The 14877-nt window shown below is 42.5% G+C and overlaps 1 protein-coding gene across 7 annotated transcripts in view; it reads right to left on the bottom strand.

Annotated features, from left to right (window-relative positions):
• LOC121293204 (serine/threonine-protein kinase 38-like) overlaps positions 1-14877 on the bottom strand; it is a 113246-nt gene that overhangs the window by 46960 nt on the left and 51409 nt on the right. For 5 of the 7 annotated variants that reach the window (XM_041216021.1, XM_041216019.1, XM_041216022.1 and 2 more), the window contains 4 exons: positions 10495-10546; positions 8085-8207; positions 4804-4887; positions 2827-2950 (listed from right to left, as the gene is read on the bottom strand). In XM_041216021.1, the coding sequence (XP_041071955.1) occupies positions 2827-2950; positions 4804-4887; positions 8085-8207; positions 10495-10546 (383 nt within the window). Of the gene's footprint in view, positions 1-2826; positions 2951-4803; positions 4888-8084; positions 8208-9703; positions 9763-10494; positions 10547-11872; positions 11896-14877 lie in introns of those variants that run through there. The other 2 variants (XM_041216025.1, XM_041216026.1) reach the window with 2 other exon arrangements.

The following is a 14877-nucleotide window of genomic DNA, read 5'->3' as shown; positions in this document are numbered from 1 at the left end:
TTCCTGCCTTATCCCATAACCCTAAATTCCTTTACTGATTAAAAATCTGTCTATCTCAGCCTTGAATATGCTTAACAACCCAGCCTCTCCAGCCCTCTGCAGTAAAGAATTCTGCAGGTTGACTACCCTCAGAGAAGAAATTCCTCCTCATCTCTGTCTTAAATGGACAACTTCTTACTTTGAGATTATGCCCTCGCTCAAGTCACTGCATCCAGGAAGAATATGGATATATTGCCTTGCCAGGAATGCAGAGTGGGTTCACCAGAATGATAGAGCTGAAAGGGTTAAATTATGGGGACAGGTTTCATAGACTGGACTTGTGTTCCCTCCAGTATAAACAATTAAGAGCTAAACTAACTGAGGTATTTAAGATAATTAGAGGATTTGTTAAATTTGATATTCTTCAGGTGTGGGGAGTTCACACTCTTTGGCTAAGATCAAGGGTAGGATCTGTTCTTATCAGTCTAATATTAAAACTCAGAGCTGATGTCAGGATGCACTCCCTCATACAAAGAGTCATGGAAATCTGGAACCTGACCGCCAATTTGTGCAGAGCAAGATCCCACAAGGAGCAATGTGATAAGGACCAGATTAGCTGATTTTAAGTGATGTTGGTTGAGAGATAAATATTGGCCGGGTCACTCGAGAGAATGCCCCTGCTCTTCTTCGAAATAGTCCCCCCTGAGCTGGGGTTGAGGGATACAGGGCCTCGGTTTAATGCCTCATCCAGCAGTAAAATTGACAGCAGCCATTGACACCACTGGCAGCCCCAATGACCCCTTTTTAAACATTTGGATTAGGCTTCCACCAGTTACTGGTTAGAACACTTGCCACCTAAATCAAGGTCTGTTCGAAAAAAAAAGAGCAAAATCGGATTGTGGAAACCTCCAGCAGTTTCCGCTTGCTGTTGTTCCAGGTGTAGTGATCATTAAAACCATTCGAGTCCATACAAAGTTTGAAAGTGACATATTCCAATCACAAACAAGAATCTTAAACAAAACCAATCACGCAGCTATGAGGGGTGAACTGGCTAAGGTTAACTGGGTACATAGATTAAAAGGTAAGGAGGAAAATGAATAGGAAACATATAAAGAAACAGTTCAAAATGTTCAACAAAAATACACTCCATTGCAAAACAAAAACGCAATGAGAAAGATATATCCGCGGCTCACTAAGGAAGCCAAGGATAGTTTTAGATCAAGAGAGGTTTACGATGTTGCAAAAAACAGTAGCAGTTCTGAGGATTGGGAGTGTGTTTTAGAAACCAGCAAAAGGGTCACCAAAATATTGATAAAAAGGGAAAAGATAGAATGAGAGTAAACTAGCCAGGAATATACAAGTTGTACGGGCTTTTATAAATACATAAAGGAGGAAGAGTGCAGCTAAACATTGGTCCCTCAGAAGCAGAGACAGGAGAACATATCATGGGGAATGAAGAAGTGGCAATGGCATTGGGCAAACACTGTGTCTGTCTTCACAGTGGAAAAGAGAAACTTCAGACCAAAATGGGTGGTAACCCAAGGGCTAAAGAGTGAGGAGACTAAGGAACTTTATATCAGCAGAGATAAAGTATTGGCGAAACTTGAGGGACTAAAATCTGACAAATCTACACCAAACAGTTCTAAAAGAGATAGCTGCAGGAATAGTGGATGTGCTGGCTGCAATTTTTCAAAATTCCTTAAGATTCAGGAATGGTCCCATTCAATTGGAAGTTGACAAATATTTCTCCCTCCTTGCTTGAAAAGTGGTGTGAGAAAACAGTGTGAACAACAGGCCGGTCAGCCTAACATCAGTTATTGTGAAAATGCTGGAATCTATTATTAAGGAAGTCTTAACAATGCACTTAGAAAAGCACAGTATGATTAAAACAAGACAACATAGTTTTACTAAAAGGAAATCCTGTTTGACAAATTTAGAGTTTTTTGAGGGTGTAACGAGTAGGGTAAATAAAAGAGAACTAGTAGCTGTAGTATGCCAGGATTTCCAAAAGGTATTTGATAGGATACCACACAGAAGGTTAATTAGCAAGATAAGGGCTTATGGAGTTGGGGATAGTATTTTAACATAGGTAGAAGATTGATTAACAGAGAGTGGGCTTAAACAAAGCTTTCTCCAAGTTGGGAGGCAGTGAAAATTGGGCCTATACTCTCTGGAGTTTAGAAGAATGAGAGGCGATCTCATTGAAACCCACAAAATTCTGAGGGGATTTGATAGGGACACAGAGAGTGTTTCTGCTGGTCAGAGAATCTAAAACATGGGGGCACAGTCTCAGGATAAGGGGCCGATCATTTAGGACTGAGATGAGGAGAAATTACTTTATTCAAAAGGGTTGCGAATCTTTGCAATGAAAAGCAAAATACAGTGGATTCTGGAAATCTGAAATAAAAACAGAAAATGCTGGGAAAACTCAGCAAGTCTGGCAGGATCTGTGGAGAGAAACAGAGTTAACATTGAGTCCGCATGACTTCTTCTGAAACGAAAAGCTGACTCCTTTTCTCTCTCTACAGGTGCTGCCAGACTTGCTGAGTTTTTCCAGCATTTCGAGTTTTTATTTGTGAATCTTTGGAATTCTCCACCTCAGAGGGCTGTGGATGCTCCATTGTTGAATATATTTAAAGGCTGGGATAGACAGATCTTTGGTCTCTCAGGGAATTAAGGGATATGGGGAGCTGGCGGGAAAAGAGAGTTGAAGCCCCAGATCAGCCACGATCGTACTGAATGACAGAGCAGGCTCGATGGGCCGTATGGTCTAATCTTCCTCCTTTTTCTTGTGTAACAGGAGCAGTAGCGAGATAGAAACGGGTTCCGATGCCCGATGTGACTCACCGCCCGGCAGAAATTCCATAATTAAATATAGGTTTCTCTTGTCCTGAAAACTGTAGAACATCTTCACCACCCAAGCACCATCTGCTTCCACAAGGATATCCCTCTCTGCCCGAATGTGAGCAACCTGAGATCGAAAATAAAATGTATTAAACATGGAACATCAGGATTACAGGACAGGAAAAGTCTGACATCTTGATTACCTTCTACCGCTCGGAAGTCACATGATACAATACAATCATTAATATTCCTGGACTGAACGCCAATCGATTTCTATTCTGGATCGGCCTGCCAAGACACACCTCTCAGTTGTCCCATTCTGCACTGCCCTCTATTCAGAGCCAGGGGTCAAAATGCCAATGGAGATTTACCTTGGGCCTTGGTGAGACCATACCTGGTGTACATTGTGCAGTTTTGGTCTCCTTACTCAAGGAAGGACATACTTTCCCAAGAGGGAGTGCAGCGAAGGTTCTAGGGATGAGGGGATTGTCCTATGAGGGGAGATTGAGGAGACTAGGCCTATACTTCCTGGAGTTTAAAAGAATGAGAGGTGATCTTGTTGAAACATATAAAATTCTTAAGGGACTTGACAGGATAAATGCTGAGAAAATGTTTCCCTGGGGAATCTAATACATGGGGCCACAGTCTCAGGATAAGGGGTTGGCCATTTAGGAATGAGATGAGGTACAGTTTCTTCATTCAAAGAGTCATTATGACACAGCCAATGGTAAAGGTTGAGTTGTTCAAGACCCTGGGGGAAACTTGAAACAACTGTCACAACCTTTTTTTTTTGCAATTTGGATGTTTCGAGATGCAGGCTTTGAATTCAGTAGTAAAAAGACTACCGAGCCTCAAGAGGGTTTTATAAAGAATAAATTAAACATTTAGTAATACAAGAAAGATTGTAAACACATACAAATGCCTACAAAATTACTACTATAACTACAAAAATCCCCTAATTAATCTGACTCTCAGTTATACCCCCTGTTAAGGCAACAGTGTAAATCTCAGATTTAAAACAGACACCTGGCAAAGCACACCCTGGACCGTCCCAATCAAAATGAGTTTCTTTCAGTTCTGGGTCCTTGCAAACAGACTTGGGGCTTACAGGCTGGAAGCTTCTCACATTTGTTGGATCTTAAAATGCCTCTACCTTACACACAATCTCCTTCCTCCTTTATACATGTTTTCCTCTTTGAATGTAAATTTTCCATTGTATCACTAGGCTTTTAACTTTACCTCTTCTAACAATAACATCCTCCCATCCCGCGAATTTTATTTGTAAGCTGAACAAATAAACACAGCTTGGCGATTTCTAGCAAGGTGTAAGGTTTCACCCACAGTCGTAAATGGTTTTGTTTTAAACAAATTAAATTTACACTTTACCTTCTACCCTCCTTACATTTACCTAATTAACATCTCAAAACTATTATACATCAAAGCACCCAGACTAGCTGGCATTAATCCAATTAAGACACACAGACCCCACCAGAACTCTATTTTAAATATTAATTTCCAATAACATTATAGACATTAATACCTCTTCATGACAGGGCTGAGATTCTTTGGAATTCTCTTCCCCAGGGGGCTGTGGATGCTCACTCATTGAGTATATTCAAGACAGAGGTTGATAGAATTTTTTGCATTAAGAGAATTGAAGGGATTGGGGATAGTGCAGGAAGGTGCAGCTGAGGTAGAAGATCAGCAATGTATATCTTATTGAATGGTGGAACAGACTTGAGGGGCCGAATGGCCTCCTCCTGCATCTATTCCTTATGATCTTACGAGGCACATCTGCCAAAACCCAAGAGTCCAGTCTGCAATACACAGGAATGTGACGTTAATGGGGAGGTAAGTACTCTGCCCCTATTTTGACCCGAATGCACACTCCATTCCTATCAGACATGGGCGATTAAAACTATGGGTATAGGGTTGACCAAAAACATGTGATGTAAGTGTTATTATTTAGCAATTTCCTACCTGCTCTTTTTCTAACATATCTGCCTTTCGAAGGATCTTCATGGCGTAGATGTGTCCGGTGTCCTTCTTCTGTACAAGACGCACCTAAAAAAGGAGTTTTCCCAAAGCATTATGAACAATGCACAATTCTTTAAAGGCTTCCTGTTTATGGGGACGGTAACGCAGTGGGTGTGGTGTGAGACCAGCAACTTGGAGATTAATTGTTCCAATGCCACGATGGCAAGTTGTAAAATGGAGTTCGACAGAATCTGGCAATTTATGGGCTGGAACCTGGAGGATGTCAGATTGCCAACAAAACCCAAACTAATTCCCTCATGTGGTTCAGGGGTGGAAATCTGTTGCCCTTGCCCAGTATAGCTTCCATAAGAAAGCACGTTGTGAGGAGGATACAAAAAGTTTACAAAGGGGTATAGATAGGTTATGTGAGTGGGCAAAAAAATTGGCAGATGGAGTATAATGTGGGAAAATGTGAGGTTGGTCACTTTGGCAGGAAGAATAGGAAAGCAGAATATTGCTTAAATGGAGTGAGACTACAGAATGCTGCGGTACAGAAGGATCTGGGTGTCCTGGTACACAAAACATTGGCATGCGTGTACTGCAAGTAATTAGGAAGGCAAGATAAGGAATGTTGGTATTTATTGCAAGGGGGATTGAGTATAAAAATAGGGAAGTCTTGCTACAACTGTACAGGGCATTGGTGAGACTGAATCTGGTATACTGCATACAGCTTTGGTCTCCTTACTTTGGGAGGGATCTGCTTGCATTGGAAGCAGTTCAGAGAAGGTTCACTAGGCTGGTTCCTGGAATGAAGGGGTTTGTCTTATGAGGAAAGTTTGAGAAGGTTGGGCCTGTACCCACTGGAGTTTAGGAGAGTGAGAAGTGATCTTATTGAAACATAAGATCCTGAGGCAGCTTGACAGGGTAGGTGGTGAGGAGGATGTTTCCTCTCTTGGGAGAATCTAGAACTAGGGGGCACAGCTTAAAAATAAGGAGTCTCCCATTTGAAATGGAGATGAGAAGGAATTTCTTCTTTCAGAGAGGTTGTTGTCTTTGGAATTCTCAGAGAGCATTGGAGACTGGGTCATTGAATATATTCAAGGCTGAGTTGGACAGATTTTTGACCTGGAAGGGAGTCAAAACAGGAAAGTGGAGTTAAGGCCACAATTAGATCAGCCATGGTCTTATTGAATGGCAAAGCAGCCTTGATGGGCCAAATGGCCTATTTCTTATGACTCCAATGATTAACTTTCAAAGCCTTTTGAACTATTATAAACTTGGCAGTAAATCCATCACTTCCTAAATGGGCAGTTCATTACCCTGGCTGTTTTTACCCTCTCCACCTCAGCAACCTTCCTGCCCCAGTACCAACTGGGACTTTACTAGTTGGTTTTGCTCACTTTGGGTTCCACCAGGGCCACTCAGCTCCTGACCTCATTACAGCCTTGGTCCAAACATGGGAAAAAGAGCCAAACTCCCGAAGTGAGGTGAGAGTGACTGCCCTTGACATCAAGGCAGCATTTGACTGAGTGTGGCATCAAGGAGCCCTAGCAAAACTGGAGTCAATGGGAATCAGGGGGAAAACTCTCCACTGGTTGCAGTCATACCCAGCACAAAGGAAGATGGTGTGGTTATTGGAGGTCAATCATCTCAGTCCCAGGAAATCACTGCAGGAGTTCCTCAGAGTACTGTCCTAGGCCTAACCATCTTCAGGTGCTTCAATGACCTTCCTTCCATCATAAGGTCAGAAGTGGGGATGTTTGCTAATGATTGCATAATGTTCAGCACCATTCGGCAACTCCTCAGATACTGAAGCAGTTTGTGCTCATACACAGCAAAACCTGGGCAAAATTCAGGCTTGGGTTGATAAGTGGCAAGTAACATTTGCACCTCAAGTGCCAGGCAATGACCATCACCAACAAGAGAGAATCTAACCATCTCCACATGACAATCAATCACTGAATCCCCCACTATCAACATCTGGGGGCTACCATTGTCTAGAAACTGAGCTGGACTAGCCACATAAATACCGTGGTACAAGAACAGGTCAGAGGCTAGGAATTCTGCAGCGAGTAACTTGCCTCTCCACTCCCAAAGCCTCTCCACCATCTACAAAGCACAAGTCAGGAGTGTGATGGAATGCTCTCCACTTGCCTGGATGAGTGCAACTCCAACAACACTCAAGAAGCTTGACACCATCCAGGACAAAGTGGGCTACTTGATTCGCATGCTATCCAACACCTTCAGCATTCACTCCCTCCACCACCGACACACAGTAGCAGCAGTGTACACCATCTACAAGATGCACTGCAGCAACTCACCAAGGCTCCTTCTAGAGCACCTTCCAAACCCATGACCTCTACCACCTAGAAGGACAAGGGCAGCAGACACATGGGAACACCACCACCTATAAGTTCCCCTCCAAGCCACTCATCATCTTGACTTGGGACAATGTCATCGTTCCTTCACTGTCGCTAGGTCAAAATCCTGGAACTCCCTCCATAACAGCACTGTGGGTGTACCTACATCTCATGGATTGCAGCGGTTCAAGGCAGCTCACCACCACCTTCTCAAGGGCAAATAGGGATGGGCAATAAATGCTGGCCCAGCTAGCGAAGCCCACATTCCATGAAAGAATTTTTTAAAAATTTAGTGTGTTTAGCCAATCAGCAGCCAGCAAGCTAGTCACCAGAGGAGCAAGGAAGTAATTCTTGGAAGCTTCAAGAGGATCTGAAGAGGTCATTCTTATAAAAATTCATTCTCAGCATATGCATGTTACTGGGAAGGCTTGATGTTTATTGCTCATCTTTACTTTCCCCTTGAGTACTTGGCCATGAGCCTTCTTGAATCGCTGCAGCCTATGGTGAAGGTGCTCCCATTGTGCTGTTAGGGAAAGAGTTCCAGAATTTTGGCCCTGTGGCAATGAAGGAATGGCAAATATGCCCAAGTGGGATGGTATGTGACTTGTAGATGAACTTGCAAGTAGTGGTGTTCCCATGCACCTGCTGCCTTTGTCCTTCCAGGTTGTGGAAGTCATGGGTTTGGAAGGTGCTGCCCAACATTAATACAGCATTGGCTTTGTATGTTGCTGTGTTAATCTAAGTAATGAAACAAATTTTAGTATCAGGAGCTCTAGCAGTGCAGTATTGCTTCCTGATGTGGGTCTACAAAAAAAGGTGATTTATTTGTATACACTTAAAATTGCTGACTTAATATGTCAAGCAACTTGTTTTGTAACACCACCTCCAAGAAGCTTATAAACCAATTACAAAAACTGGACTAACCTCCCCAAATGCACCTCTTCCTATAACCTTCAGAGACTCAAAGTCATCCAGGCCCAACCTTGTTCTCTTCAGGCGAAGGAATTCCGTCTCTTTCTGAGCATGTTGCGTTCGTCGCATTTGTTTCTGGTACAAACACAACAATAAACGTAGTTATTATTAATAAGGCTTTTCATATTGTTGCACGCTTACCGGTTGAGAGCACACGCAAACACTGCTGAAAGCTTCAGTAATCGACACCAATAATTGTACAAAGTCATTTGGTAACACAGAACTTGAGTATAGCCGAAAAAAGACATCTTGTCAAAGTTATTCACCTTCACTCATCAGGACAATCGCAAAATTATCAACATCAGGGGAAGCACCAACTTCATACTGTATGAGAAGAGGGTGCTGATTGGTTGGCAAGTGGACTCTGATTGGTAGAGGTATTGCCTTGGAGTCCAATTGCCAACCAATCAGCACTCTCTTCTCATACAGTATAAAGTTGGTGCTTCCCCGGACATTGGTATTCTTGTGATTGTCCTGATGAGTGCAAGACGAAAAGTTTTGACAAAATGTCTTTTTTCAGCAATACCAATAATTGTGTTCAACAAGCATGACCCAGACCTCCCTGTCACTTGCCATTTCAACACTCCACCCTGCTCTCATGCCCACATGTCCGTCCTTGGCCTGCTGCATTGTTCCAGTGAAGCTCAATGCAAACTGGAGGAACAGCACCTCATCTTCTGACTAAGCATTTTACAGCCTTCCGGACTGAATATTGAGTTCAACAATTTTAGATCATGAACTCTCTCCTCCATCCCCACCCCCTTTCCGATCCTCCTCCCTTTTTTCCCAATAATTCATACAAATTTTTCTTTTTTTCCCCACCTATTTCCATTATTTTTAAATGTAATTCCATCTATTGTTTTATCTTTGCCTTTTAGCCTATTTCAATCCCTTCCCCCCATCCCACCCCCACTAGGGTTATCTGTACCTTGCTTGTCCTGCTTTCTACCCTTAATTAGCACATTCCATAGATAATATCACCAACCTCAACACCTCTTTGTCCTTTTGTCTATGACATCTTTTGGTTATCTCCACCTATCACTGGCCCTCTATCCAGCTCTACCTGTCCCCCCACCACCAACCACCTCCCCCCCCGAATATGGATTTGAAACGTTAACTGTGTTCCTCTCAGCAGATACTGTCAGACCTGCTGAGTTTTTCCAGGTATTTTTATTTTTGTTCTGGATTTCCAGCATCTGCAGTTTTTTGCTTTTATAATAATTGTGTTCTGTTTGATTCCTTATCCTGGCTTCTTATTTTTCTCCCCTCTCTCCAGGAGTTCCATTTCGGGTACCACCATAGTCACAGTAAATTTAATTCATCAGGCACGACTATCATTGGTTTCATTTCAAAACTGCTAAGACTTATTTTGATGTAAATATTGGCCAAGATTGCAGAAGTTCTGAAAATACTCAAAACTCCGTGCTGTCACTGGGAATGTCCTAGTACAAATGTTCTATAACAAATGTGCTTAAGCCAATGTGCTTTAATTCTGAGAGATTTTAACCAGGCAAAACTCTTTCATTCATCACTTCAAACAGCTGCCTCTATAACTACCAGCAGTAACAGACCTGTAACCACCAACTCTTCACCCTCCCATTGCACAAGCTCAAAATGCTCCTTCTAGCCATAATCTACATCTGGGGAGAAGAGAAAGCGAATTAGAAAATTCCCACCACGATTCCTGCAGTATTGCAACGAGTGAGGTTGGATATTGCACTGACAGCCTTGCCTTGTAAAAGTAAAGAAGCGATGGGAAATTCTAAAGCACCTTTCACAATTTCAGGACCTCCCAAAGTCAATAAGGTGCTCTTTTTTTTGAATCACTGTTGTAATGTAGGAAAAGCAGAATAGCAAGCTCCTATACACAGTGGCAACTGATCAGAAAATCTGTTTTTCTGATGCAATGTGAGAGGAAATATTGGCCAGGACACCAGGCAGAACACCCCCTGTTCTTCTATGGGATCTTTTATGTCCAGAGGGAATATTTAATGTCTCATCTGGAAGACAGCATCTCCAACAGTGCAGCATCTGCTGGTTTATCATCACTTTCTACCTTCTGAAAAAGCACTGTTGCTCAATTCAATCAGCACCTCAGACAGAAGTTGTCATTTTTTAATTCTATACTCGCTCTTCTCCCCTTGTTCTGTGGTCCTGCCATTTCTGCTCAGTCCTAGGAAGGGCCCGGTTTAAACTTCCAGCTCTAATGAAAAGGTTCGGGAATGAAACAATAGCCAGTCTCTCGAGATGCAGACGGGAGTCGCTATGTTAAACGCCAAGTGATAAATTCACAGTATTGTTACAATAATTGGTATTAATAGCTTTGCCAATAATTCTATCAGCTCATTGAGAAACGACTTACATCTTCATCAGCCAACCCTTCCTGCTCCATGGCTTTTTCTAGCTGTACTTGCCTGGAAAAGAAATTAAAAAAAAGATGCTGTCATCAATTGTGGAATAACTTAATTGGGGGCAGTGTAGTGTGACAGAGGGTGGTTCACGAGATTGCAGAATGCATGACCAGTATTAGTGGCTGAAGCAGAGAGCAACTTTAGAGAAGAGGTTTATCAGATGGTTAATGGAAAGGGGCACAAAGAGATATGGGAACAAGATGGAGCATATGGGATTAGGACTACTTCTGACATGGAGGATAAGACAACATGGACTGGTTTAACACCTCACCCAAAGGACAGCACGTCTGACAGTGCAGCACTCCCTCAGTACTGCACAAGGAGGGTCAGCCTTGATTTTGTGCTGAAGCGTTGTAATTTCCAAGGGATGGGTCTTCATTCCTGATTATGCCAACATGTTTCTCCTAAGCTAGATTGGGTCTTTAGACTGCAGAATTAACATCAAGATAATTTCAGTTTTGCATTAAACATTGAAGAAATTGGCTGAGTGGTAGGAGACAGGGAAATGTTGATGGATAGGTACTCTAATTGGCAGGATGTGGCTAGAAGTATCCTAAGGATTTATGTTGGGGGCCTCAACTATTCACTGTATTTATTAACGATTTAGTTAATGGAATAAAAGCTACCTATTCAAATTTGCTAATGACACAAAGATAGGCAGCTCACCAAGAACTCACCAAGCCTCCTTAGACAGCACCTTCCCATGAACGCTACAATCTAGAAGGGCAAGGGCAGCAGGCACATGGGAACATCACCACCTGGAAGTTCCCCTCCAAGCCACACGCCATCCTGACTTGGAAAAATATCGCTGTTCCTTCACTGTCGCTGGGTCAAATTCCTGGAACTCCCTCCCTAACAGCACTGTGGATGTACCTACACCACAGGGACTGCAGCGGCTCAAGGCAGCAGCTCACCACCTTCAAGAGCAATTAGCAGTGGGCAGTAAATGCTGGCCCAGCCAGCGAGGCCCATATCCCATGAATGAACAAAAGTAAACGTAAGCATAAAATTACCAAGTGATATTGATAGATTAAGTGAATGGGAGAAACTAGCAAATGGATTTCAATGTAGGCAAGTGTGAGATCATCCACTTCAGACCTAAAATGGATGGAACAGGGGTCTTTCTAATGGCGAGAAATTAGAAACAAGGGAGGTTCTGAGAGATTGTGGTGAGGGTCCAGGTACATAGATCATGAAAATATCATGAGCAGATACAGAAAATAATCAAAAAAGGTGAATGGAATGCTGGCCTTTCTATCCAGGGGTTTATAGTGTAAGAGGGTAAAAGTCCTGCTGCAGCTATACAAAGCCCTGGTAGGTTATCCAAACCTGGAGTTACTGTGAGCAGTCCTGGGCACCACACCTTATGTAGAATATATGGACCTTGGAGAAAGCAGAGTGTAGATGAGAATGAAACCTGGAATCAAAAGGGTTAAATTATGATGGGAGATTACAGAAGCTATGATTTTATTTCCTGTAACTCAGAAGATTAAGGGGTGATTTTATTGTGGTCTTCAAGAAATTAAGAGGAACAGATAGGTTTGGGAATCTAGGACTAGGGAACACGATCTGAAAATCAGAGTGAAGTTAGGAAACACTTCTACACACAAATGGTGACAGAAGTTTGGAACTCTTTCACAAGCAGCAATCGATTCTAGATGCAATAATCATGGGCAATTTTAATCCACATTTTGTTTTTTATTCGTTCATGGGATGTGGGTGCCACTGGCTAGGCCAGCATTTATTGCCCATTCCTATGGTCAATCCCTTGTTCTGAGGGCATTTAAGAGTCAACCACATTGCTGTGGGTCTGGAGTCACATGTAGGCCAGACCAGGTAAGGACGGTAGATTTCCTTCTCTAAAGGACATTAGTGAACCAGATGGGTTTTTACTACAATCAACAAAGGTTTCATGGTCACCATCAGACTTATATATTGGGTGAAGCAACTTGGCAAAGGTAACCTGGAGGATGACCTCAAAAGTGTTGCAGGGACAGTTTGTTGGAATGCTATGAAACAGCCAATGGTAGTTGGGCCAAGGAACCTGCCCTAAGGATAACTGGCCATGCACCTTGTCGGTGTTTGTGGGATCTTCCTATGTGTAAAATGGTCACTAAAGTTACAAGTGATAGCATATTATAGTCCATTATAACCTTGGGCAATATAGGAAGAAAGACACAATATAAACACAATTTTTTTTTAAATAGTAGAATATTTACAACATTTTAAATGCTAATTAAGTTTTAAAAGAGCCTCAAGGACAGATAGTCACACAAGACAGCGCAGTTGTTTTTTTCACTGACACTGCCGTAACATAAAACTCAGCTACCAATGTTTAACTGGGTTCTGCCACATTGGCGGGAAACTTTAATGTGATCCTTCACGTGACCCCACAACAATAAACTGATTAGCAAAACTGAAGTCCGTGAGGTGAAAGGGGCAGTGGCAATGTGGATATGAAATTGGTGATGGGACAGAAAGCAGAGAGTTAATAGCGAATGTTTGTTTTTTGGGCTGGCGTGAGGTGTCCAATAGTGTTCCCAGGGCTGGCTATTGGAACCATTCCTTTACCTGATCTCTGTCAATAACCAGGAATCGGGTGTGCAGGCTAAAGTTTCAAAGTTTGCAGATGACACAAAGCTCAAAAATGTAGTAAGCAATGAGGATGACACAGACTGGTGAAATGGACAGGCAAATGGCTGAAATAAACATGAAGTGATACCCTATAGTGGGTGCAGGATCTGGGGGTACACATGCACAAACCTTTGAAGGTGGCAGGACAAACTGTTTTTAAAAAAAGGGATCCGTAGCTCTAATATAGAGGTATCGAAAACAAAAGCAAGAAGGTTATGCTAAACCTTTATAAAACGCTGGCAAGGTCTCAGCTGACATATTTTATTCCTTTCTGGGCACCACAATTTAGGATGCCGAAACCTTGGAGAGGGTGCAAAGGAAATTTCCTCGAATGGCATCAGGGTTGAGACGCTTGTGGAGAAGCTGGGATAGCTCTCCTTGCAGCAGAGAAAGTTAAGAGGGGATTTGATAGAGGTGCTCAAAATCATGATATGATAGGTTTTTAACGGTTCCTTCTTATTCACTGTTTCCATTGTCACGAGAGTCAGTATCCAGGTGATGCAGATTTAATATGACTGGCAGAAGAACCAGAGGGTGCCATGAGAAAGCATTATGAGTTGTCAAAATCTGGAATGCACAGTGTGAAAAGGTGGTGGAAGCAGGTACGATAATAACTTTCAAAAGAGAGTTGGATAAATACTTGAAGGGAAAATATTTGTAGGGCTATTGGGAAAGAGCAGGCAATTAGGGCTGTTTCAGTCAAAGAGCCAGCACATGTACAACAGGCCAAATTGCCTCCTCCTGTGTTGCAACATGATTCTAATTGCATTTATATAGTGTCTTTAATGTAGCAAAATATCCCAAAGTACTTCACAGGAATGTTATCAGACAAATTTCACACTGAGTCACATAAGCAGACATTAGATAGGTGTTAAGGAGCATCATATAGGAGGAGAGAGAAGGAGAGAGAGGTGTAGAGGCTCAGAGAGGGAATTCCAGATCTTCGGGCCCAGAAACTGAAGGTACAGCCTTCAATTGGGGATGGAGAAGAGGCAGAATTACAGAAGCACAGAGACAGTGGAGGGTTGTAGGACTGGAGAGGTTGGAGATAGGGAGGAGTAGGGAGGGATTAGAATAAAAGATGCAATTTTTTAAAAATAAAAATCAAGGCATTGCTGGACCAGAAGCCAATGTAGGTCAGTGAACATTAGGGGCGAGGTGTGAATGGGCCTACATTACCAATTCCTGTGTCTGCTTCAGTGTTCCAATAAACAAGGACCTTTTCCGAGCTTTGTAAACTCCCATTGAGCAATTACCATAGTTGTGGTCTCTGGAGTCACAGGAACAGTTAGTGAACCATATCCCCCACGGCTGTATCTACAGATTCAATAGTGGAAATAATTCCACAAATCCCATTCAAAACACCCAGAAGTCATTAATTGATCCCACATCGCATTTCAGACCAGCCCAAACATGACATCATGTAGCCAAAAGTAACATGATCACAGAGCCTAAACAGCAGAACAAAAGTTATTGACGACTTAACCAGCAGCCACAGGAAAAAGGGACAGACTAGGACAGAACTATTACCCAAGAGAAGATGAATGGTCCAGTTGAGGATTAACATCAGAGAAAAGACTCCAAGAGAAACAAACACCTTTTTCTGAATGAGACACTGAATTAGATGCAAGGCAGCCTATGAGCTGATAGGAAGAAAAGTCTGATCACAAAATATGTTAAATTATGTTTCATCAGAATAA

Source organism: Carcharodon carcharias, chromosome 21 (assembly GCF_017639515.1).
Source record: "Carcharodon carcharias isolate sCarCar2 chromosome 21, sCarCar2.pri, whole genome shotgun sequence".
NCBI lineage: Eukaryota > Metazoa > Chordata > Chondrichthyes > Lamniformes > Lamnidae > Carcharodon > Carcharodon carcharias.
The sequence above is the reverse complement of the archived record's forward strand: the minus strand, read 5'-3'. Positions and strand labels throughout refer to the sequence as shown.